Below are 24420 nucleotides of genomic sequence, written 5' to 3' on the forward strand. Positions count from 1 at the left end.
CAGCCCTGCTGGCTGGAGCTCCCCCAGAACCGCCGAGGCCTACGTGGATCCATAGGCCCACCAGCTGCTGTGCGATTTCCTTGATTTTCCCCCTCAAGCTTTTTACATATAACCATCGAGCCTGACAGGGTTGCTGACGATCGCGGTGGAGCCAGCATGCGGGACACTTGGAGCACGTCTCAGCGTGCCGAGGCGGCGAGTCGCATTCACCAATTCCCAGAGCTTGGCCTCTTGGCTGACTCGGCTTGCTTGTGCTCGGGGAAGAGAAGCGAGGGCCATGCTTCGATAGCGGCATCATCAAGGGGGGGATTTCGTACTGGAGTCCTGCAGGTGTCCGCCTGGCAACAAACAATTGGCTGATAACGACGATGGTCTCATGCCTGGGCGTACGGAGCTTTGACCCTCTCTGCGAGTGATCGGCATCGTGCATGGCCTCCGTCACCTTCACCGCAGTAGACGACATACCGCGAGCCAGGACCGCACACGTTACCCGCCGCTTCCGCCTTGATTAAGTTGCAGCCCCCCGTACGGGTTACGGCATACCTTGCAGGCGCGTGCAGCCGCTGCGTCAACGTTGAGCCTCCCCGGCTTGGCTCTGCCTGTGCAAACCTCAGCTCGGACCTCGTCACTGTCCGATCCAGCGCCGTCTTCTCACTGTGCTGCCGGCCCCGCGCGTCCCACCGCTACCCAGTCCCGGTCCGGGCCCGCAGACTGTGGGAGACACGCATACGTACGTACGCAGGCACAGCATCGGACCCCGATGCCAAGAGCCATCGGCGCGATTCCCATGAGTTGTCCGTTGCGAGTTAATTGTCTGCAGGGGCCATGGCCATGACGGCTGGCCGCACAAAGATAAGCTAGCACGCTAGCAATCCATATCATTCTCATGGCGCTTCCGCGGACAATACCTCGCCGGCAAATAAGATGATGTTAAAGACGATCAGCTTATCAATGCCTTTACGGCTCTTCTTTCAAGCCAAAAGAACCAACCACCCTTCTCAGACAGATCATCTGTTCGATTTTATTTTATGACAGCCAATGTTAACAACTTGACCACCCTTTTGATACGAGGTAGCTAGTGGCAAAGACAAGCTTCGCGGTTTGCGCTCCACAGCCCGCAAGGCCCGCTACAAATCGAGATTGCTTACCATTGATCGCATGCATCCAGCACGCCCGCACGGCCAAGAGAATGGAACATAGCGATCTGTGATTCCCCAATTAAACTGAGCACTTGCATATAACATGCTGGGTACGTAAAGCTTACAAGCCCGTCTACAATGGTCACTCTGCTGTCCTTTGAGCTTCCTCCCCCCTTTACCCAGCAATGACTGAATCAGACGGAACTTTTATTCCTTTTTTACTCCATAATATCCTGTGCACAAATATCCATTCGGTGGATATTAAATGGCTCGGCAGCCTCGGGGGCCATGTTAAACTTTGCTACCCCTTTTTTGTTACTGCAATTGAGTCAGTGGTGAGTGCGCGTCCACATGAACCAACTCAGCAGATCCTTGCTTCAGAAAAACGGACCCAAACGTAGATTAGTATTTTGACTCATGGTAACGGTCGCCGTGGCTTTTCTATTAAAAGAAACTAGAATGGAGCATGGAACGTCTTAATAACAGTAGCCGAATAGGCCCAATAATTAGTGTACATCCTTGGAAAGTTTAGTTTTAAGCATGGCTTCGACGAGCCAGGTTAAGACCTCGAGGGTTATCGAAACTCATGGCCATCATAAGTACAAAATGAGACTTGTGCTACAATGAAGGTTGTTCCTCTAGTCTTCAGACGTAGGCATCATAGCGCCCTTTATGCATCTCCTAATATCGTCTCCTAACATCCAACAACAGGGGTTTATGATGAAAATCGGTCTCTGATGTCATGCTGCTAGGATCATAACTCAAGTTGTTCGCTGAGATATTTATAGCCATACTTGATAAATTTAGGTAAAAGGTGTTCATATTTCTATTTGAACCATATTTCATTAAGGATTGTATCAGATTCATAGCAACGATCTGTAGGTGGTAGTTTTGTGTGTCACCACTAACACCTGTATGTAGCACAAGAATCTCCTCAGTGAAGAAGCTTATCATATAAATGTATATATGCTCAAAAGACGTGCGCGTTTCTCTACTCACGACTATTACTTGATGTATGTCAGCGTGTATTCAAGCATGATGCGCACTTATGAAAGATGTCACTCTACGTGCGCAAAGACACCGATATGTCAGGACTTGGGACTGGCATCTTCAGCCAACCCTTAGGAAAGATATTTTATCTCTACATCCTCTTCAGATACTGAGGCAAATTCTCACACCGGAATCCTCTCAGTATGAAGATACAGCTCAAGTCTATCCGATCGATGATCCGGTACCATTGCAATAATACATCTCAACACCGGATGCAAATATGAAGTAGGTACATTTCCTCTATGTCAATTGAATAGTCGAGTTTCTCATACAAATGAATACACATATCGACCAAGTCAGAGTGAATTATTATTGTACATGCCTATTTTGTTTTCTTACCTACATGTAGGTAGGCATCCAATCAATTGCTTCCTCGTAATCCCCCTCTTTGGCCTTGGGGTTTTGGACACCTCCGCATTCCTGACGAGTCATAGCCCTTGTCACGTTGATTTAGGCTCTCGGCAATTCAATCAGACGCTGCACACGTCATAAGCAAAGCGTCCAGCGTAGCATTGGAACTTTTAGTAGTATATCATTTCCAAACGGGCGCGTAAATCCGGCTCATCTCTAGATGAGCTGCGATAGGCTGTCTCGCCGTCGGGATAATGATAAAGTTCTCTTACATGCATGTAGGTAGTAACATTACCGCAACTTGAATGGGAGAAGAAACGTTTGCAATGTTCTAGGATCAGCTATGGAAGAGATACCTCATTAATACATAGGCAGATGCATCTGAACTTATAAAGACCGGGTTTGATCTGATATTGCCAGTACATAATCTCAGCACTCAAATATTGACGGATTGCACTAGGTCCTCTAGCGGACCCCCTCGTTAGAGTCTAGAATGCGGGGTGCAGCCAAATGCCCCCAGCACTGAACTGTTTGGGCAATCTTTAGCGGATGGCTGGCCCAGAAGTGCCTGAACTACCGACGGCAGAGGCAGATAAACCGATAACCATATAAAGGGCTCCGCGTGAACCTCTCTTGACCAACGCTGGTTAGACAAGACCATCACAGAGCTTTGCTGGGGTTTTTGTTTGTTTACTGCGTGCAAGCCGGTTTTGGTGCCTTCTTTCCTTTCCATACATGTTCTTTAGCCCGTCTTTTGCTTTTTAATACTACCTGAAATAAAGTTACAATCATCATTATTGAGGACGACATCAACAAGCGACCATCATGGATTCCCCCGACGATAAGCGGCCAACAGAAGTGCAGCACGCAGAACACAGCCAACTCCCGGGCCCTTCTCGACGAGATGGCCAGTCCAGTAAGAAGGGAGCTGATCGCGCTCTGGCCATCATCGGCGACCAAAAGATTGAAGTGTCCGAGGAAGAGAACCGTCGGATCCTGCGAAAGACTGATCGAGTCATCTTGGTCATCCTAGTTTGGGTTTATTTCCTTCAGATTCTTGTAAGATTAACCTCGTGAGATCGTTTTTGCTAGACGTGAGGAACAAAATCTAACGAGCAAAGGACAAATCCGTGCTGGGATTTGGCGCGACATATGGGCTCAAAGAAGACACGCACCTCAGTGGCGGACAATACTCTCTCATTGGGTCCATCGGCCCAATCGCCCAGTTGATATGCCAGCCATTTTCGTCTTTCCTCATTGTCAAGGTGCCTCACCGTATCTTAATGCCCGTCCTTTGTCTCGGATGGGGCATTGCTCAAACATCAATGGCGGGATGCAACACCTTTTCGGGTTTAATGGCAGCTCGTTTCTTCCTCGGCTTGTTCGAGGGTGGCTGTTTGCCTTTATTCAGCGTCATCACGAGCCACTGGTATCGACGAGCTGAGCAGCCAATACGTGTTGCGGCATGGTATGGAACCAACGGCGCCGCTACGATTTTTGCTGCCGCCGTTTCGTATGGTCTGGGGCGCATTGAATCCAAAGTCTTGAGGGAGTGGCAAATGTAAGTACTCATCGCCTGCTTTATAGCTCAGGGGACTTGGTTAACGCAATATCTACTCAGCATCTTTCTCTTCGTTGGCCTTCTCACGGTTGTCTCTGTCCCTTTTATTTACTGGAAACTGGACAACGACATTCTCTCTGCAAGATTTTTGACCGAAGAAGAGAAACCAAAGGCAATCGAGCGGCTTCGCGCCAACCAGACAGGTACCGGGAACCGTGAGTTTAAATGGAACCACGTCATCGAGGCTGCTCTAGAGCCCAAGACTTATCTCTGGTTTGGGATCACGTTGTTGCTCAATATAGGGGCAAGCGTTACCAACACCTTTGGCCCTCTGATCATCAATGGACTTGGCTTTGACAAATACAAGGCCAGCTTACTCAACATGCCATTTGGAGCCCTCCAAACCATTCTTATCCTTCTCGCAAGCTTTTTGGCTCAAAAAGCAAAGATAAAGGGGGCTGTATTAGCCGTCTTTATGTTGCCAGTTGTGGCCGGACTGGTTATTCTCTACTGTGTTCCACGAGGAGATTCAAGTCAGGGAGCACTACTTGCTGGATACTATCTTCTGGCCTTCATCTTTGCAGGTAACCCTCTCATCGTCTCCTGGATCGTAGGCAATACTGCTGGAACAACGAAAAAGTCAATCATCATGAGTGTGTACAACGCGGCGAGCTCTGTCGGTAACATTATCGGCCCTATCCTTTTCAACGACAGAGACGCGCCTGCATATAAACCTGGCCTGCGTTCATGCCTTGGTGTGTTCTCAGCCTTGGTTGGAGTAATATTAATCCAGTGGGCCAATCTCATTCTTCTCAATAAGTTGCAAGCTAGAGCACGCGTGCGCAACGGAAAGGAGGCAGTCATCATTGATCGATCTATGCAAAACCACTACCGCACAGCCCGGCATCACGAGAATGGGCTGCTTCAGGATGATGAGGGGCCCGGCGAGAGAGAGGATCGCACTGGGCAAAACGCCTTCCTGGACCTCACAGACCGCGAGAATGACGAGTTTGTGTACATTTACTGAAAAAAAGAGAGTTGAAGCAACTATAATATCTGTCTTCCTAAATAAACGCCGAGCCTCTATTATAATTTCTATTTCCCAAATACCAGTGAGCTGAGATATACCTTCCAATCTTATTCTCATCCCGATTTCCTTTCTAAAACTTCATACGCTTAGCAAATGCTATACAACCGGCTCACGATCTGCTGAAAAACCCTTCAGGGGACGCAAGTTTGGCCATAAGAACGACAATGCCACCAAAGAGGCACATGGCGCCGCTAAACATGGCTGCTTCAAAAAATCCAACATAATGTTTCACAAAGGCACCATCGATGGGAGGCCCGATCAGTGCACCAATGGCACCCAATGCCAGCCCCATGCCGGTATAAGTACCGATATTGCGTGGGTCTTTGGCACATCCTGTGATGGACACCGTTGCTCCGGATATGATCGTCCCAGAAGTAAAGCCAAAAACCGCAGCATATGCAATGATTCCAGCATTATTATGTGTCGAAGTCATACAGAAAATGACGATACTGGTGATGAAAGACCCAAAGGCATACACATTCAGCCTCCCGTATTTGTCCGCCAGCACTCCCGGGATAATACGGCCAAACGTAGATGCGGCGTTGAGGATAGCGGGTAAGTAGCCAGCAAGCGTTGCGCCCATGCCTCGTGACACGGCATATGTTGGAAGGAAGATGATTGGCATAAACATGCCGAGGAAGACGAAAAAGATGGAGATGACGATGAAATTGAACCTTGCTTCAAGGAATGCTGAAGGGATCAGGAATGATGCGGCGCTTGGTGGCAGACGAGCTCTGAGAACTGCAACAGAAAATGCCATGAATGGTATCATTAGAAAACCTATAATCCTCACTGTCCATCCAAAGCCCAGAGAGGTACTGTTGAGCATCCTGGACACGGCAATAGGCATAATGATGCCGCCGATAGAGGAGCCAGATATCGCCACACCGAAAGCAGCAGCTCTCTTTTTGTCAAAGTACTGCGATAAGCTGCCCATAGCTGGAAATTGCAGGAATCCCATAGTAACGCCCATGAGAACACCTTGCACGAGCATGATTTGCCAGTATGTCTTGCATAGACTCAACATCATGACGGCGAAAATATAAATGACAGCCGCCGGGTGGATAACCTGATATATGATCAGTTATGAAAAATCCCCAAGGTGACAGTTGTTGCTCTTTTCATTGAAGCATTATGGATATTGCACATACCTTTGAACCATAGCGATCAAACATAGGACCTCCAATCATTCCTACAAAGAATTGCAGAAATGCAGATAGGGAACCAATCCAGGCCACATCATCAGGAGATCGGTGGCTCAGTTGGTGAGTCAGGTAGTACTCCGTAAACGTGCCAAAAGAATTAGAAAACCCCAGACAGCAGAAAAAGATGGAAGCAGCTCCAAGAGCGACGAGCCATGCTCTGAGACCACCATCAGGCGCGGGCTCTAGTTCGTCCTTTGACAAAGGCAAGTCTTGCTGACCAAGGCCCGCTTGCTCCTCTGGGAAAGGCGCTGTTTTCTCGTCTGACAAAGTGGATGACATGATGAAATATGATGCGATTCAAAGCGTCCTTATTTGAATCTGATAAGAACTTGCTTGGGAGTAGTGAATGCGGCTCGATCATGCTGAAGGAGATGCGATTGATAACCAGGAAACGCTCGTCTCTTATAATAAAAGAAATGGCTGTTCCAGGCCGAAGGAATGACTCGGTCCCCGATTAACGCCATATTATTAGACTCCTTAATCCACATCTCGGAGATGGAATTTTGTCATTGAGCTGAAAACTTTCAGCCTGTCCAACAGCCTTTGTCGTAGGATTGCGTGTAAGTCGGGGTTCTGCCAAATCAGGAAATAGCTGAGTCATATGTCCGAAGTCTTCAGCGGCTGGTAAAAATCAAAATCCGGTCCGACTCGGACTTCAATCCCCATCTGGGAATTTCCCGAGTCCGTGAGGTAATGAGCCCGTCCCTCAATCCCTCAACTTCCTTTACCTGCACTGCAACTCAAGTCTTATCGAAAATACCGATTACCAAATCTAGAGTTACTCCGAAACGACGGCCAGCCAATGGACCATAGACCGAAAACTGTGGTCGTCGAAGTAGAGCGACGACGACGGAGACCTGCGATGTAAGTATGCACCTCAGCTTCAATCTCATGGCATCTCATCTAATTAGGGGATAAAATAAAACTACAGATCATGTGCGCTCTGTAGAAAACGCAAGCTCAGGTGTAACAGGCAACGGCCTTGTGGCAACTGTATCCGGTCTAAAACGGAGACCTGCGTCTATGAGAATCACCACCTGGTGGAGCAACCTCTGGCAGCCGGACAATCACCTGGACGCAGCCAAATCGGCGTCTTCTCTCTTGAATCTCGCCCTCAAGCACAGTCTCATCTGGATTCCAACCCTAATGACGCGTTGGCAATACGAAATCACGGCTCAAATGCAGCATCAGGAAACACCATCAGCCCTCTGGCCTCTGGAAGTCAAGATGGGTTAACACTCAGCTTGAGCGCTTCCGATGAGAACAGGCCTACTAGTTTCTTCGATCTAGATCGATCTGAAGGTGCGTCAGGGTCTCTGATTCAGTCTGTGGATGCAGTTCCCGACTCGGATTTTCTTGCCAACGCATCTCACATTACTGGAGGAGCCGTTCATTTTCATCGTGACAACCCGTCAGATTCGACCAATGCCGGACTTATACGGAGCGTCACGCATAAGACTCGGTTCTTTGGCCAAAGCCATTGGATCAACATCTTCCAGACGGTAGGCAGAACATTTCATCTATCTTTGTTTAGACCCTGAACATCACTCACCTCAATTTCAGTTCAAAGGCATGTTTGTGATGAATGAGATTCATCTTTTAGAGAGCAAATCCAATGTCTACCCCCTGTTGCTCAAGTGTAAGGCCCTGGCGAGGGTCATTAAAGCCAAGAGGACCCCTGCCTGGCCGACCATACCAACAAAAGAGTTGCCTGAAAAGCAAGTTTGTGATAAACTCATTGATTGCTATCTGAAGACAACGGAGAACATATACAGGATTCTGCATCTCCCGTCTTTCAGGAGGGACTACGAAGAATTATGGGAACCCGGAGCCTATCCTGACATAGCATTCATCGTTCAACTCAAGCTCATATTGGCCATTGGCGCAATGTCTTATGATGATGAGCTGTCCATGCGCACCCCGGCTATCCGCTGGGTGTACGAAGCGATGACATGGGCAGCAGAACCCGAGTTTAAAGCCCGGCTAGGCATTCAGTTTATACAAACTCAGATACTGCTGCTGCTAGCTCGGGAAGCTGTTGGTGTCTCCGGCGACTCAGTCTGGGTGACAGCAGGCGAGGTAGTCAGGAGGGCTATACACATGGGCCTGCATCGAGATCCGCGTCATCTGCCAAAGCGATCGCTCTTTGCAAATGAGATGCACAGAAGACTGTGGAACACTATTCTTGAGATGCTCCTAAGAATGAGCCTGACGTCAGGTGGCCCTCCGCTCATTCGCATGGAAGATTTTGACACGGAGACTCCCGGCAACTTTGACGACGAGCAGCTCATGATCGAGGGCTCAGTCGAGAAACCCGAAAATGAATACACGGGCATGTCCATTGCGGTAGCTCTTCGAAAGACATTTGCTGTTCGGCTAATGGTGGTCGGTTTCGTCAACGACCTCTCTTCGTGTGGGACATACGAGAGAACACTGGAACTAGATGCCGAATTACGGTCAGCTTACAAGTCTCTCTGCCGGACACTTGGAGGATTCAAATCTCAATCTGGAAGACCGAGCGGTCCTTCTCCGCTAGACTTGCGCTTCGTCGACTTCATTATGCAACGACACATATCGGCTCTCCACACACCCTATCTCATCCCAGCCCTGCGCCAAGCAAAATACGCTCTGTCCCGCAAACTCGCCGTCGAAGCCGTTCTCAAGACATGGTCCGCAGTCTACCCAACTTCATCAATCATGGCTCCCCAACTGCGCCATAACGGCCCCAGCTTACCCCAGGACGACCTCCTCTCGCGCCTCGCCTGCTCCGGGCCGGGGTTCTACAGAGTCGCCTCGCTGCAAGCCAGCTTGCTCGTCGCTGCCGAACTCGACAACCAACTCAGAGAGGAGCGTGGTCTCGTCCCTTCGCCCTTCCGAGCAGACCTCCTCTCCGTCATTCAGGAATCCAGAGAATGGTGCCTCCGCTCCATCAAAGTTGGCGAGACGAACGTCAAGGGCTACATGGTCAACTGCATCATAGTCGCCCACATAGAAGGCCTAATGAAGGGTCTTGATCCCACAGAAATTCCTCCGCGGTTCCTCAAGGCTGCCGAAGACTCGGTAGAAGAGTGCCTCGCGATATTAGAAGAAAAAGCCGGTCAAAGCCAGGACGAAGCAGCGGATCCCAGGGATGAATTGGATGTGGGAATACGGCCACAGAGCCCAGATTGGGATTTCTTGGTAAGAGTCTTCCAAAATCTTGATTCCTCTACCGCTCTCTTATGGCATGTTGCTAACTAATTGACTTTGACGTTCTTGCTTCACAGGTATCAGACGCCATGTTTGCGTACAACGCCGGCATGTCAGAACCTATGACTTGGATGTTCAGTGAAACTGTGCGATGAAGACACAGTACGGAGTAAAGAACGTAAACTTAGAGTAATCCCACCTCACATAGAGTGTAACATTATTATGCGTATAATTAGTTCGGAAATATTTCAACTCTTGTATAATATCTACAGTCATCATCCATTCACCATTTGCGTAGACAGTGTATGTAGCAATCTACGACAGACTCTTTCAACAACGCAAATGGGCGGATGGTTTAGTGGTATAATTTTCCCTTAGCATCAAGCAACCTTCGAGCTGCTTAACCGCATGGGAAAGGTCCGGGGTTCGATTCCCCGTTCGTCCAGTTGTTTCTTTTTTGGAGATTTTTTCTCCTCCTTCTCTTTCTGTGCGATATCCATATTTTTTTTCTTCCAACTTCTTCTCTGTTTCGGCGGGACTCCGGCCGGCTTTAATCGGCGCCGGAGAATCTCGGAGGTACGTACCTGCAGTAGACACAGAAGAGAGCCCCTCGTTGCTTAGGATAATCGCGTGAAATACTCAAATCGAGCAATACAACGATACCTACCTATATATGTTTGATGCACTATCAGTCTCAAATAACCGCGTTATCAAGCGAATCATTGCCCAAATGAGGCAGGCAATGCCCTCACCGCTTCGCGTCTATTAATTGATTTATACTACTGCCTAATATTAGGATTGATAGTTCAGCAATGCTAGCAAGTTGGGAGCATCCTAGCGTAGACACTTGTCTCAATGCAGATCCAGGAACTTACCCGGGAAGAACCATAGATTATCTTTTTGTCTTCTATAATGCAAACAGTATAGTACCTGTATGAGTACGGGGTGCTGTAAGTGGGGGTTGCATATATTGGACTGGAGACTCATCAGTCTACTGGTCCGTAAGCATTCATGGGCTGAGGCACATGGTAATTATTCCAAAAAGCGGGATGGAAATGTGGCATCACACACGGAGTAGTTAAGTCGCCGGACTTGGGTACAGACTCAGCGAAGTATGAGAGGTTTCCAGAGAAACAGTTGTGTCTCCCAAAAGAACAGAGCGATGAGATACAACTCAAGATTGAATATGTTGTGCTTATAGCCCAATACCGACATCCAGCATTAGTTGAGCCTGGACTCGTCGTTTGCCATTTGGGCGGATATTTCTCGCGTTTTGGAGGGGCAGTCCTTCATCGACCAGGTTCCCGCGGAACAGGATGCGGTGGGGAGGCGGAATGGCGGGGTTCCGGGAAGGCCTGCCAGGAAGCTTGAGCAGGCATAGCTCCGACCACTCAATGAGAAACCACTCGGGCCTCATCAAGGTCGTGTATGCCCGTTGTTCGTATGCGAGAAGTCATTTGACTCTCAGCTGCCCAGGGATTCCAACACACATTCCCAACAAGGGGAGGCTATGCCAATGGATGTCAATGGAACCAAACTCGTAAAGAATCCGTAGGGTGAGAAACGATGGCGCCTCTGCCCCTCAACTCCGTCCTCCCATGCGCCACGTTGATAGGATATGACGTTTGCCGCGCTGAAATCAGGGGAACAGACGGGTGGCCCGCGAACAATGGGCTGAGCCACAAAGGTGCCGAGCTCCTCTCCACGATTCAAGTCGGGATGCAGGCATTTGTCCAGCTGGCCCAGGGTGTCCCTCCGGTTGTCCTCCTGGCCGTGGAGACCCTGAGGCCCCGTTTGCCACACTACGTATGTGCTGAGGGCCACCAATCGCGTTATCGTAGCTCTGGAGCTGTTGGTGAGTCCAGATCATCAGATGGGCGGAAGCCGGACGGTGTGTCCACGTATGGAGGACACCATCACCCCTTGATCCACGCTGCTACGCCATTGAAACTTGCCAAAATAACAACGCAGTAGCCTCGGGTGCATAATTGTCTGTGTGGCTAAGGGGCAAGGGGTCGTCACGTAGATCATGGAGTGTCCAGAGAAGTGTGAGGCCTCTGACTGACCCATCTTGCGCAATGTGGCAGCTGTAAGCTTATAAATAGTCCCGTCCCTCCCCATTGAATCCAATTTCTTCTTCTTTCTTTGAATCAAGCACTCTCTTCACAAAATCCACAATCACACATCTTCTTCTTATTCACAATGGGTTGGTTCGACGGTATGATGAGTCCCGCAGCCACTCGTGTGACAACGTTTGTCTAACTGGTATTGCAGATAACTCTGATCAGGCTCAGGCCTACGAGGAGGTCACCCAGCGACCTCACGAAGCCAAGTGGTCTCACGAGCTCATCGGCGGTGCTGCCGCTTATGAGGCTGCCAAGGCCTACGAGGACCACGTTGCCCAGAACGGTGAGCAGCATTGTCCTCTTGACTTTTCATATCGCATTTCATATTCTAATCTCAACTGCTTAGGCCACCCTGACGAGCACGCCCAGGCCAAGGAGATCCTCGCCGGTGCCATCGGCTTCTTCGTCGACCGCGAGGTTGAGACCAAGGGCCTCGACTTCATCGACCGTGAGCGTGCTAAGCGCCACGCCCAGGAGCAGGCCGAGCAGCAGCTCAACAACCAGTACGGAGACCGATGGTAAATACAGTCAGATAGAATAAGAAAAAAATCGACAGTATCATTGAAGCCAATCGTTTCGTCTAAGACGCGTGTCTTGATGCGGGGTTGTGAGAACCCCTCCATGAAGCTCTCTCATAAGCTTTGGTGTGTCCCATAGTCGGTGAGATGATGTTATCTGCTGCACCTGTCTCGCGACTGACGAGCTAGGGGTTCGTAAGCGTGATGAAGCTGCAGTACTGCATGTAGCCGGCGTGGCAGGGTGCTTCCAGCTCTGCGTGAATTGTGATCAAGTTTCACTGTAAACCAATATAATCCGCCCCTGGGTCTGAGTGACGATAGTGGTTGGCCAGCCGGGAAACGATTGCCGATTAGCCCCAAGACCATGTCAGTTGCTGCATGTATAGTGGCTGAGAAAGCTTGCTCGCTGGAGAAAGCCTGGCTTGGACCAGCTTCTGGGTGAAACGCCCAAAGCATCTTCAGCAGCGAAAGGGTCGCTTCAGGGATCTTTAGCGGGGCTCATCGACCAGAGCCACAGCTGGTGGATCGAATCAGGTCTGGGAGCTTGCCGTGTATCCGGAGGAGTGCTGCGGAGGCTCACCGTTTCCTTCGAGCTTTGCTGTTCTGGCCCTTTTGAGCTAAAGACGCGCCGCACGGAACAGCGAACGTGGCTTGCCATCTGAGACTGGACTGGCGCTAATGGGAATAGGAGTTGGGCAGAGGACCCCTCTTGAAGCTATTGCCATTCAGTGACCTAGCCTCAAGCCATCAGCGAGAAGACGCCAGAACTTACCATGGAGTCTTTGAGACGGGAATCTTGTGCTTTGGTGGTGGAAGTAATTCTGTGGCGGGCAGGCTGGTGAATGAATGGTGGAAAGTCCATGCGGTAGCGGACTATCGCAAGTTCCGAAAGGCGGCCAGTACATCCGACATGTACTCTTGACACCTTGATGACTGCAGTGCCCATGCAGGGCTCTGGTTTCTATGACGAGCACATTGTAACTTTGGGGCGTCAAGCTGCAGTATATTAATCCCCGCGAGTTCAACAATTAAGCTTATTCGGGCGTTGCAATAGTCTGTGAGACAGCTGCCAATGGCTGAGTACTCGTATGATCACTGTAAAACCCGAGTTGATTAACCCGGCCCTAATATACCAAGGTACATAAGAGCCTCATCATCCACGCAACACACTACTAGGTATCAAGGACCCATTGTGAACAACATTCCATATGACAGCGCTCAACGCTCTCTCTTTTTCATTTCATCTACATACAACACGCAATAGCTGGCTTAAACATCTAGATATCCTCCCACCAACAAAAACACCTTCACATTTTGTCACCAATAAACATCCGTTTCTATCGTGGTACTCCAGACCTCAGTCATTTAATCGAGCTTGATGCTCCAGTTCTCTCCAACACGAACACCAACGCGGTTGATAACCGCATAATAAGCTCCGTCGGCAGCGTGGTAGTCCACATTGGCAGACCAGGTGCGTCCTTCTGATTGGACTTGCACCTCCTGTCGATTCCACACATCAGGAGTGGCGCCGACAATGATGATCTTTTGCACATGGACATCTCGCATAGCCTTGAGCCACTTGCCGGGCTTGATCTTCTTTGTGTCGCGCCCCTCAGCATCAGTCGAAGAGAGGACGTTGGGCGTCAGGGTGAACTTTCGGTAGATGTATTGTCCGTCCAGGTAATCGTAGCTGTCGCCATCATCAACGTACAGCTCTCCCTCGGCCTCGTTATTCTTGGAGACGGAGATCACTAGAGTGTAGTCGTCGAAACGCATGAGAGCGCTTGAGCGACGGGGGATATCACGGCGTGTAATGACGTGACCTCCTCGGATCAACATTGGAATGCGGTCAATCGGAGCGTCAAGAGTGACGTGCTTGCCCTGTTCCGTCTTCACCGTCTTGTACGTAAAGTAATCATAGTAAACCTCATCATCGGGAATCCAGATGTCGGTTGAGTACTTGTCTTTCTCTGCAATCGGCTTGACGAGCAGACCAGTAGATCCCAGGAAGAATTGGTCGTCAATTGCCAGGCCTCCCTCTGAAGAAGGATGCGTCCAAAACATTGGGCGGAGAATAGGACTGCCATCGCGATTTGCGTAGAAGAAAGTAGTATACCATGAGGGAAGGAGTGAGTATCGGAGTCGCAACGCTGCGGTCGCAATGGCAGTGTATGGATCACCCAGCAGGTATGGCTCACGGCGACGAGTGTCGATGTGAGCGTGGGCTCGGAAGAATGGGTAGAACGCAGCCGTCTGGTACCAACGGGTAATCAATTCGCTTTCGGGATCTCCAAAGAAGCCAGCGACATCAGCACCAGAAAATGGAAATCCAGAGATGCCTTGGTTAATAAGCATGGTAATAGAGGTCTGGAGGTGGCCCCAGTCCGCCAGATTGTCACCCGTCCACATGGCGCCGAAGCGCTGGGAGCCAGAGAAGAAAGCTCGAGTAAGCACAAAGGGGCGTCGGAACTCGCCCTTCTTACGGCTCTTAAGAGCTTCAAAGGTAGAGTGGTGATAGGTCATTCCATTCAGATTGTGGACATCTCGGTGCTCCCAGTCATCAAAGTGAAGGTTGTCCTTGGGCATAGTAGTCTCAGGGCCATGGAAGACTGAAGGCTCATTCATATCGTTCCATATGAAGGTGTTCTCCATCGTACCATTGAAGTTCTCGTACTTGTAGAGAGTTTTCCACCATTCGCGAGCCTTGGGGTTGAAGCAGTCAATCCAGTTTGACAGACCGGGCCAGCAGTCGCCCTCATAGATTTTGCCGTCCTTGTCGTGAACAGCAAGATCCAAAGATTGGAGTTGCTCATTGATCGGATAGTTGTCAACTCTCTTGATGTGGGGGTCGATAATAACCACAAGTTTTCTGCCATGGCTGTCCAGCTGCTTACCGATGCTAATGGGGTCAGTGAACGAATGAGGATCAAAAGTGAAGTATTTGATCTCATCAGTGTACTCAATATCCAGCCAGATGACATCGTAGGGGATCTGCCACTTGTCGAATCTGCGGTCCACGTCCTTGACGTCATCTTCAGAAATATAGTTCCATCGGCACTGGTGGTATCCGAGAGCAAATTCTTGAGGCATAGCGGTAGTTCCGGTCAGCTCGCCATACTTCTTGGAGATGTCTTGAGGAGTCGGGCCCAAAAAGACAAAGACGTCAAAAATACCGGCCTCAGAGATCCAGTGAGTTTGAGTACTGCTTGGGGCTTCAGCATTCAGACTGAGAGGGTTGCTGCTGCCCTTGGTCTTGATGATATCAACCCAAGTATCAGCAGCATTGAGCCACAAGAGACCGACGGAGGAATCTTTTCGGTGAGCTTGCATGAAGGGAATTGATCCGTAGAGAGTCATGGGGCTATCGAGAATGTACTCAAAGACATCGGCATTATACATGCGATACGGCTCGTCGTAGTTGCCGTCGCCACCTCGGGTCTGCTTCAGAGAGAGAGGTCCAGTGTGTTCGGGAATACCGTAGACATGCTCGTATCCATGGAACGAAATGTCGAGGGCCACACTTTCAGGGCCGCGAGGCTTGGTATCTGTACTTCCACCAAAGGTTTCATCCCACCAAGTGCTTTCTTCTTCAGGGTTCTCTTCTCCCTCCGGCCTTTCGACCTTTGGTCTCCAGTGCTCAAAGTTGAATAGACCACGTTCGTTGAATTTGATGTGAGAAGCACCATCTCTCCGGAAATCGATTGCAAAAGGCGATAGCTTGATGACAGCCTCGAATTTGCCTTCAGGGCCGTACTGGACATTGATCTGAGAGTCATCCTGGTGGACAATTTCAGCCTTCAGATCGGGCTCCAGACCGCCAACAATGGACCATTTGGCGGCCTCATTGTAGCGCTCTTTTCTTGCGACACTGCCGTGCCTCAGCTCAATATCCTTGTTCTGACGTCTCTCCTCGTCAATGGTGACACGGGCAACGCCCGATTGGAGGAACGAGATTGTAACAGGCAGTCGGACCTTTTCGCCCGCGGCATTGATCGTTTTGAGGATGACAGCCTGGATCTGACCATCTTTCAGAGAAGGGGAGTCGAGGGCGACTTGATAAGGAGAGATCCACGTCGAGCTCTGGGAAGCCGCTTTATCCGCATAGTCACGGTTTCGTTTGCAGAACCCAGCCTGGGCGCACTTTTTGAAGTCGTGTTCCTTGACAGCCACTGGACGCCTCATCATCAGCAAAGGAAGTCTCTAAACAAAAATTGATCTTTCATCATACAAGCTGGCCCAATTAGGCATAATAATGCACTCAAAAGGCTGAGGAGTGCTGTCCACTTCCAGGACAGCCCCATCGTCGACCTCATGATGAGGGCGAGGTTGGGTAGGTAAACAAATCAAGGGCGTGGTACAAAAGGTGTCGTTCAAATGCAGGCAATCACAAGCCACATTGGTTCTCGGACAGATCAGTAATACACAGCCTCATCCAGACAGTCAGCTGAGGCTATGCGGTGATGCTGGTGATAGAATCCCTTCCAGAGGTGTATCTGACACCGTTAGGATTGGGAAACGTGGAGTCGAGGTTAAGCTGTCCGTTTTGACCTCCTCGACAGCTCTCAATCGGGCATAGGCCTAAAATTAGACACGTTCCGCCCCCAGGCCCGACCGCCATTGTTGGAGGGGTCTGCCTCTTTAGATGCACTGTATTCAACAATGCGATATAAGAGACGTGTTAGATTCATATCATACCCTTTTATCCAGCAGAAGCCAAGCGCTGGATTGACACTGTATTACACTCAGGATCTGAGAATGAGTGAGGCTTCTGCTTTCTTTGGTGGCTCTGCGACGAATTGTATTAGCCATCATTGTTGATTTCGCATTTGCGGCCTGCCTCGAATTTACGAACGACTTAGTAGTCCAGATCTTGCCTGCTTAACTGTACGTACTTACTTGAAATCTCTCACCCCACAGATCTGCCTTTTATGTCGTCAACCATCACAAGCCCCTATCTAATATGGTCCGTCTGAAAGTACCTCTCATATAGGTATATTGTCGAGAAGAATTCATTCCAAACCCATCGCACTGTACAACTGCCAACTGTTCTCTTTTTTTGCTTTTTTTTACTCCCGAAACCACCAGCAAATCACCATGCCTGAACCCCACCACGAGGACCCCGCTTCAGGCCCAAAGTCCACTCAGGAGATCCCGCAGCCAAGGGAACAACAGCGACACAACCCGCTACTGAGGTGGACAACGGTAACCCTCCCCCCACCAATTTTCTTCGTCCCGCTACTACTTCTCGCCGCCTTTTATCTTCTCTTTTCTTCCTCTCCTCCTCAAGTCCAACAGTCTTGTTCACTTCAGCACATCCCGCCAGTCCAACCAGTATCCTATACCCCTCCTTCCACTCCAAAAACAGTCGCCATGGCTTCCACCGAGCAGACGTGAGAATCACCCCGCCGTCTACCCCTCCATCGACAAAAGTTGTGCGGGAATCTAACCCACTCGATAGCTTCATTGCCATCAAGCCTGATGGTGTCCAGGTAAGCTGCACTCAATACTGGCTCCTCTCGTTGTCAAGGTCTTCTGTTCTAACCTTTTACTACAGCGTGGCCTGATCGGCCCCATCATCAGCCGCTTCGAGAGCCGTGGGTAAGAAATTTCGATCGAACCCCTCCATGCGATCGACAGAAATTGACAAGATGATAGCTTCAAGCTTGTTGCCATCAAGCTCACCCAGCCCGGAAAGGAGCACCTTGAGGCCCACTGTTCGTCCTCCCAGCCAAAGACCACTCGGGAGCACTGTTATTGACTGACTGTCATCTAGACGCCGACCTCAAGGGCAAGGGTTTCTTCGATGGCCTCATCAGCTGTAAGGATCCAGTCAATGCCGAATAAAGCAGGCTCAAAACTAACTAATTTTCCTCAACAGACATGAACTCTGGCCCCATCTGCGCCATGGTCTGGGAGGGCCGTGATGCTGTCAAGACCGGCCGCAGTATGTTGTCTCGATTTCTTACCCTGTGACATTTCCGCTAATCCATTCACGCAGCCATCCTCGGTGCCACCAACCCTCTTGCCTCCGCCCCTGGCACCATCCGTGGCGACTACGCCATCGATGTCGGCCGCAACGTCTGCCACGGCTCCGACTCCGTCGAGAACGCCAAGAAGGAGATTGCCCTCTGGTTCAAGGACGGCGAGGCCGTTTCCTACAAGGCTTCCCAGTTCGACTGGATCTACGAGAAGGAGTAAACTGTCTTTTATGACAATATGACAGAGCTCTGAAGCAGCTGTAAGGCTTTACAGTCACTGTACCGTTGAATAGGTTGCAACAGGGTTAAAAAATAAAAAAAGAAATTGCTGAACTTTGTTTCTTCGCGTTCGTTTAGGGCCTTCGTGCCAGTGAGGACTTGATTCTAACGAGTATGTTTGCGAACCATGGCGTAGCCCAAACGCTGCCGATGATTCGGACAGGCAGGAGGGCCTTCGTTATTGCGTAGGCTAAGGCAACCTCGACAAGGATCTTGTACTTTTGCTCTCCCTTTTCCCATCGCTGTATAGCGTCCTCCACGTGTGCGTCTTGGCTCGTGGTCCCAGGCGTAAGCTGTGGAGATGTGCTGCTGTCCTCCTGCCCAAAGCCAAACCAGCCTTTTCGCTTAAAATACTTTTCAAACCTGTATACCCCTCCTTGCACGTACTCGCCAAAGTGCTCAGTCATGTACGAGATGGGCACGTAAGTGGTGTAGTGAAACAGGGCGAATAGCCCAAACAGAGGCACAATCGCCGTCAACTCGTGTAGAATCATGAACGAAACGACATGCGAAACAGGGGCATTGCGGAGGCCGTTTGTGTATTTTTGGAGGCGCTTTGGGAGCCTGGACGTCAGGCGATCCAGACGCGATATGCCGCTCGCTTCGGTGGACTGGGGCCGGATGGAGGAGCGCAGGTGGAGCGCAGGAGGGCGTGACCGGAATGGCGAACGCCAATTGAAGGGGATGCGAGCGCGAGACATGACAGACAGAGGCGGGTTTTGTGACAGAAGCAGGTTGTTGGAGGGAAGTTTTGGGCTGTGATAAGCCGAAGCTCAAATCGTGAGCTACCTTGTGGGAATGCATCGCTATAGTGGGGCTCGAAGTGCGTCGAAGTGCCTAAAAGCCCCAGCGTTTTGTGACTGAATCATATCGCCCATGGCTGTATTCCGTAAATATCTATGCAATTTGACAAAAGATAAAATGCTCTTTTTAACCCACAACGTGAATCTCAAACGTTAAATGCCTTCATAATGCCTGTAAAACAAAACGCCTTAGCTCTCCAAGTTGAAGTGTCCGTCCAGCAGTGTCAACTGATTCCCTGGCCTAGCCCACCGGCCAGTGCCAGTGCATGATGCCCCTATCCCTGTATAACAAAAAACGCCCAAGCCAAGATATCTGTTATAATCCGTGTATAAATCGTAGTTCTCATAATGCCGTAGTAGCTTATCGACATTTTCTCTGCATTTTTGAATGATTAATATCTTTCATCCAAATTGCGGCATGTTATGAACGACTTACCATTGAGGCATGCTTCAGGCATCAGTCAAGCAGCGGGACATTGTCGTTGAACAGTTCTTGGTTTTGAGCCAAACCTGGCTCTCCCACAATCTTCTTATATGGAGTGCCCCTGTTGCTGATTTTGTTGTACAAGCTGCTTCTTCCACCAGCAGCTTTGATCCATTGGTAGCAAGCAACAAGTCTTTGCGCCATGACTGTTTGTGTATGTGGTGGTGATGATATTTTGGATTCGGCAAAAGGTGAGGAATTTTGCAGGGATGATGGGTTGGGTTGTTTTCTTTGAATATCTGCCTGTCGATGATGTCTACTGTAGGTATGATGAAATATCAAGGCACTTTACAGACAGGACAGCTTATATAGATGCCTCTCGATCAAATCACGTAAGGACTATGTCGACGCATAAAAAAAGGGTACCCCTCGGTTTCCTGCACAGCCCCTGAACAGTTTGGTTGGGCTCTGGAGTTTGCCCCAATGTTTGCCCAGGCCATCATACAGGGAGAGCTTCACTTTGGTTCGCCATCCGAATCTGAAACGAGAAACAAGCCGGGGCTCCTGGCGCTTCTGGACTGATTCGCCCCAAAGTGCCGGACCCCTGACGGAGGCTTTTGGCCAATCAATGCTGCTGACGGTGCAGACCGGGGCAAAATCCGTTCGATAATCATGAGCACACCTCGAGATAATGAAACGCTATCGCGCAACCGCTCTCAGCTAAGCCTCCTTGCAGACCGTACAAATAGACAGCGAAGCCTTTGTCGACATTGCGGTGAAGAGTCGGTAAGACACACTGTTCGTATTTTTGCTGCAGCGGGTAAGATCTTGGCATGTTACCCAAGGTCGCAAACTTCACAGCGCCAAAGGGACATCGCGGCTAGTGACAGGCGCGCGGCATCGAAACAGCTGATTATGGCAGCCACAGAGCCATAAAAATAGAGACGAGACGATGTTTGTGTTTCGTACTCGTACTCGGCCGGCTCGCTTTTGTGTTGCCTCATGTTATGGGGCTGAAACTTTTTGTCCAAACATTTTCCTTCCAGGAGGCCGCCCTCAATTTTTCATGCGTCTATCTATAGCTACACTGCATCCGCCTGTCATAACGCTTTCCGTTAAAGCTCCCAGACACATGCGGATCTAAGATGGCAGTTCATAGGCCTGGACGTTTGAGTTGAGAGGATTTTCATTATAATCATCAGACTGCCCATTGTGCCTACACCATTTCGGTTTTTGATGATGAAGCTGATTGCACAAGTTGACTATCAGATGAATCGAGGCCAGCTAAGTCCCACGATATTTTTTTGCTGTAAACTTAGAACACCTCCGCGATACACGTTCTTAATGTGCATTACATGTCCATGTCGTTTAGAAGTGTGCCGTTAAAATCTACCACCGCGTTTAGATACTGCAAGTGCCTATTTCGTTGCAAACATAGAGTGATGGCGTTTTCCATCAATGCCCCTCGGTCTCTTTTGCTCATGCACCACTTCACCAGACCCAGGTTCACAGCCACAAAGTGACAATGATATCATGATTGAAACCATTGGGAGACAATTACCTGGTGCAGCCGCTACACGTCCAAGCTGCTTCCTTTGTAATGTTGAGATTCCAGCATGGGCGGTGAGCTTGCCTCAAGTTGGTTGCCGCCTTCCTCGTGAAGCAATATCTTTGACCGCCTCCAGCACACGAAATTCTAGGTTTGGAAAGCATCAAGATGCCTCTGCCTGCTCAAAACCGCGCCGGCACGTCCACATCCGATGTCACCTGCACACTTTGTCGCCTCGAGACACTCTTTCTTCCCTCACCCAGCACATCTCTTACCTCAATAACCGGTGATGCTTCCTCAACACAATCCCAACATGACGAATTATGGCGGTGAGACAGATTGCAGTTGAGCAATACCTACAATATCTCCAATTCAACACTTCTCACTTCTTCCAAACTTCTACTTTCTTTTCCAACCCTCCACTCATTTCTCTGACATATCCAGCAAAGCTTCAACAGTTCCAGCCACTTCAGCTTGATCCTCTTCAATTGTTCTTTATTCTCACTGCTATTGACTTGTCCTGACAATCTGCTTGATAATGGCCATCTTCAAGCTCGCTGCCGGCCTTGTCGGTACCATCGGCCTCTTCAAAGCTGTTCAGGCCCAGCAATTCCGCAATGAGGATCTCATCCTCTGTGATTGTGGCATTGGAGACAACCCCAACGAGCCGGGATGGTCCACTTCTCGCCAGATGAACTGGTACCAGGACATCAACTGGCCCAGTTCCGCGTACAAGTATCCTGATGCTCCCGACATGGCTGTCGAAATTCCCTTCAAAGAGGGTTGGTATCCATGGGTTCCCGCAGGTGCAACTGCCACAATGCCTAATGGTGATGTCTGGACGGCGTATATTGAAGATGGCACTCCAGACGGCTTCAAAGCTGGAAGTGCCGTCACCACCAAAGAGAGTGGTCAAATTCTCAACTGCTGGGCTTACCGTGGCCGTCCCGTCAGTGCTGCTCTCAACAAAACCGTCAACCACGATGCCATCTGCTGGAGTGCCTTTGTTTGCAATCGCGACAACCATCCGCCGCCTCGCCCTGCGGATATGGGTTCCCAGACTTCGACGCTGACCACGTCTTCTGCAGCGCCTTCTACCACTTTCTTCTCCCAAGCACCACCCCATACACCTGTGCCTACTCCGAGCAATGGTGGCCAGCCCGTGCCAACTTCCACTCCTCACACTGGCCAACTTGCTATCTATTCCACTCTCAGTCCTCGGTTCATTAATTGGCAAAACACTTGGGGAGCTTTCATCAACAATTTTGTCTGGGATCAAACCACCGGCAACTGTGTTGGTGGTCCCATTAAAGGGCAAGGCTACACCATCAACGTTGAGTGTGCGGGTGTGAAGGTCGACGATGACACTCACATGACACTCCTTCTCATCAAGGCCCTCCGTGACGTTGGCCTCAAGAGTTTGTGGTTCAACCAGAATCCTGTCATCCCTGGTATCAACGGAACCAATGTTACCGCGCCCAGCTGGGTCGTCATGCCAGAAGCTTTCACCATCAGAGCCACAGACTTGTCCACCCGCAAAGTCGTCGGTTACCTGTCATACGACACCAAGTATGATGGCTTCCTCAGTGGCCCATGCTCGGCATGCGAAACCTCCCGCTTCAACTCGGACTTCTTCAACCCCATTATTTCTGCCGTCCAGGGCAGCTATCCGGTGTACAACAACTTTACCATCGAGGCTCAGTGCAGCCCTTGGATGGCCTGCGCCTAACCAGCAGTTACCGCTTGTTGTGGTCTTTTGGTAGTTTTCAACATCTCTTATGTGTCAACAAGGCACTATGGCTTAACCTGTTGTCATTATCTATCGAAATGGTTGAGGAGGACGAAGGGTTATCTTTACACTAGTTGCTCAATACTATAGATGTATGTATGTTGCCCTAATACAAACTCATTTTGTTCGTCGACTCTGTTCATCAACTCCGTTCATCTAAGCATCCGCCTATTTGGCCGCAATGTAATTGTAAGCAAGTGTTTACCACTTGTCTGTATGTTTCATTCTAGACATACATGGATTTATGTATGTATTTATGTATGCCCCATTTGCTCTATTTATATGAGATATGCGGCGTTGATCGTTTCTGTTCCCCTTTTCTTCATGCATCTGAGCCATCTGAATAGTACTCGAATGCTGTAGGAACTTGAACGGGCTTGCCGCTGGGGGTATCAGGATCAGCCTCTACCTCTAGCACAGGCTTGGTTGCCACGTTAATCGGCGGAGGTTGGACGCTTGGTAAAAAATCTTCCTGCCTCAGAACAGAGGTCATCTGTCTCGCCCATTCCCATGGCCTCTCATGCCCACCCGGAAGACTATTGAAGTACTCCCACCCCATAACTCCTCCGAACCGCTCATGACGGCCTCGGAGTAAATTCAGGACGGCTGAGAGAAACTCCCACATGACAAACCCACTGCCATTGGCGGGATTTGTAACAAGCCCAATAACAACCTTTTCGATGGGCCAGCCTTTTCGTATGATCATTTCGTACATGATGGGGTTGCTCATATCACCCCAGCCACAGTAGAATTGAGCATTGTACCATGAGATTTCATGGCCGCGCATGACTTCCAAGGCCTCGTAGTCGAAGCCGCTAAGGTTACTCCTATGGTCCAGGAGAGCGGCGGCGACGGGCGCGAGCGTGATGAGGAAGCCTTTGCCAAAATCGCTTCTTAGGCGATCAATGAGCTTGACGACGCCGCCCAAAGACATTTCCTCTTCGACGTCGAGGTCCAGACCGTCGAGCCCACGCGCGCGGATCATGTCTCGCAAGGGAAGATAGTATCTTTCGAATTGCGCGTCAGAGCCATCGAGGCGTGTGTATGAGCCTTTGGCGGCTCCGCCGAGCATGCCCAGGACTTTGACGCCGGAGGCTTGGAGGATGCGGAGTTCGGCCCAGAGGGTTTCGAAGCGTGGATGATGAGGAGGGTGGTCGTTGAGGGTGATGTGGTTTGGGTCCTCGTTGAGATGGATGGCGGCGAGGATGAGATGCGTTAATGAGATGCCGGGCTGGGTGAGGAGCGGGAGGGGAGAGATGAGTTTGCCGGCGGAGTCATGGTGGGTTTGGTAGTAGGTTATGATCCTGGGGAGAGGTTTCGCGCCTTGTGGTATTGGAGGCATGGAGGATGGAAAATGGATGAAGCAGAG

At 50.0% G+C, this 24420-nt stretch overlaps 9 protein-coding genes across 9 annotated transcripts; 5 read left to right on the plus strand and 4 right to left on the minus strand.

The window, feature by feature from the left end:
* Positions 1 to 3365: 3365 nt before the first annotated feature.
* T069G_00464 (major facilitator superfamily domain-containing protein) lies at positions 3366 to 5128 on the plus strand (the record flags this gene model as incomplete). The annotated part of the gene is made up of 3 exons (XM_056167674.1): positions 3366 to 3599; positions 3662 to 4101; positions 4162 to 5128. The coding sequence occupies 3 exons, from the start codon at positions 3366 to 3368 to the stop codon at positions 5126 to 5128; spliced, it is 1641 nt and encodes a 546-aa protein (XP_056032990.1).
* A 172-nt stretch (positions 5129 to 5300) lies between these two features.
* On the minus strand, positions 5301 to 6675 carry T069G_00465 (major facilitator superfamily domain-containing protein; the record flags this gene model as incomplete). The annotated part of the gene is made up of 2 exons (XM_056167675.1): positions 5301 to 6260; positions 6343 to 6675. The coding sequence occupies 2 exons, from the start codon at positions 6673 to 6675 to the stop codon at positions 5301 to 5303; spliced, it is 1293 nt and encodes a 430-aa protein (XP_056032991.1).
* Positions 6676 to 7198: 523 nt separating this feature from the next.
* T069G_00466 (fungal specific transcription factor domain-containing protein) lies at positions 7199 to 9740 on the plus strand (the record flags this gene model as incomplete). Its single annotated transcript, XM_056167676.1, has 4 exons — positions 7199 to 7260; positions 7328 to 7898; positions 7960 to 9576; positions 9663 to 9740. 4 exons carry the CDS (start codon positions 7199 to 7201, stop codon positions 9738 to 9740), a joined length of 2328 nt encoding a protein of 775 aa, XP_056032992.1.
* Positions 9741 to 11787: 2047 nt separating this feature from the next.
* Positions 11788 to 12233, plus strand: T069G_00467 (uncharacterized protein; the record flags this gene model as incomplete). Its single annotated transcript, XM_056167677.1, has 3 exons — positions 11788 to 11803; positions 11860 to 11994; positions 12058 to 12233. 3 exons carry the CDS (start codon positions 11788 to 11790, stop codon positions 12231 to 12233), a joined length of 327 nt encoding a protein of 108 aa, XP_056032993.1.
* Positions 12234 to 13594: 1361 nt separating this feature from the next.
* Positions 13595 to 16542, minus strand: T069G_00468 (glycosyl hydrolases family 31 domain-containing protein; the record flags this gene model as incomplete). Its single annotated transcript, XM_056167678.1, has 2 exons — positions 13595 to 16398; positions 16458 to 16542. The coding sequence occupies 2 exons, from the start codon at positions 16540 to 16542 to the stop codon at positions 13595 to 13597; spliced, it is 2889 nt and encodes a 962-aa protein (XP_056032994.1).
* A 781-nt stretch (positions 16543 to 17323) lies between these two features.
* On the plus strand, positions 17324 to 18427 carry T069G_00469 (nucleoside diphosphate kinase domain-containing protein; the record flags this gene model as incomplete). The annotated part of the gene is made up of 7 exons (XM_056167679.1): positions 17324 to 17619; positions 17688 to 17718; positions 17784 to 17827; positions 17885 to 17943; positions 18003 to 18047; positions 18108 to 18173; positions 18228 to 18427. The coding sequence occupies 7 exons, from the start codon at positions 17324 to 17326 to the stop codon at positions 18425 to 18427; spliced, it is 741 nt and encodes a 246-aa protein (XP_056032995.1).
* A 133-nt stretch (positions 18428 to 18560) lies between these two features.
* Positions 18561 to 18980, minus strand: T069G_00470 (uncharacterized protein; the record flags this gene model as incomplete). Its single annotated transcript, XM_056167680.1, has 1 exon — positions 18561 to 18980. The coding sequence occupies one exon, from the start codon at positions 18978 to 18980 to the stop codon at positions 18561 to 18563; it is 420 nt and encodes a 139-aa protein (XP_056032996.1).
* A 2820-nt stretch (positions 18981 to 21800) lies between these two features.
* T069G_00471 (uncharacterized protein) lies at positions 21801 to 22991 on the plus strand (the record flags this gene model as incomplete). Its single annotated transcript, XM_056167681.1, has 1 exon — positions 21801 to 22991. One exon carries the CDS (start codon positions 21801 to 21803, stop codon positions 22989 to 22991), a length of 1191 nt encoding a protein of 396 aa, XP_056032997.1.
* Positions 22992 to 23373: 382 nt separating this feature from the next.
* Positions 23374 to 24393, minus strand: T069G_00472 (glycosyl hydrolases family 18 domain-containing protein; the record flags this gene model as incomplete). Its single annotated transcript, XM_056167682.1, has 1 exon — positions 23374 to 24393. The coding sequence occupies one exon, from the start codon at positions 24391 to 24393 to the stop codon at positions 23374 to 23376; it is 1020 nt and encodes a 339-aa protein (XP_056032998.1).
* Positions 24394 to 24420: the final 27 nt, after the last annotated feature.

The sequence above is a fragment of the Trichoderma breve genome, chromosome 1 (assembly GCF_028502605.1).
Source record: "Trichoderma breve strain T069 chromosome 1, whole genome shotgun sequence".
Classification (NCBI taxonomy): domain Eukaryota; kingdom Fungi; phylum Ascomycota; class Sordariomycetes; order Hypocreales; family Hypocreaceae; genus Trichoderma; species Trichoderma breve.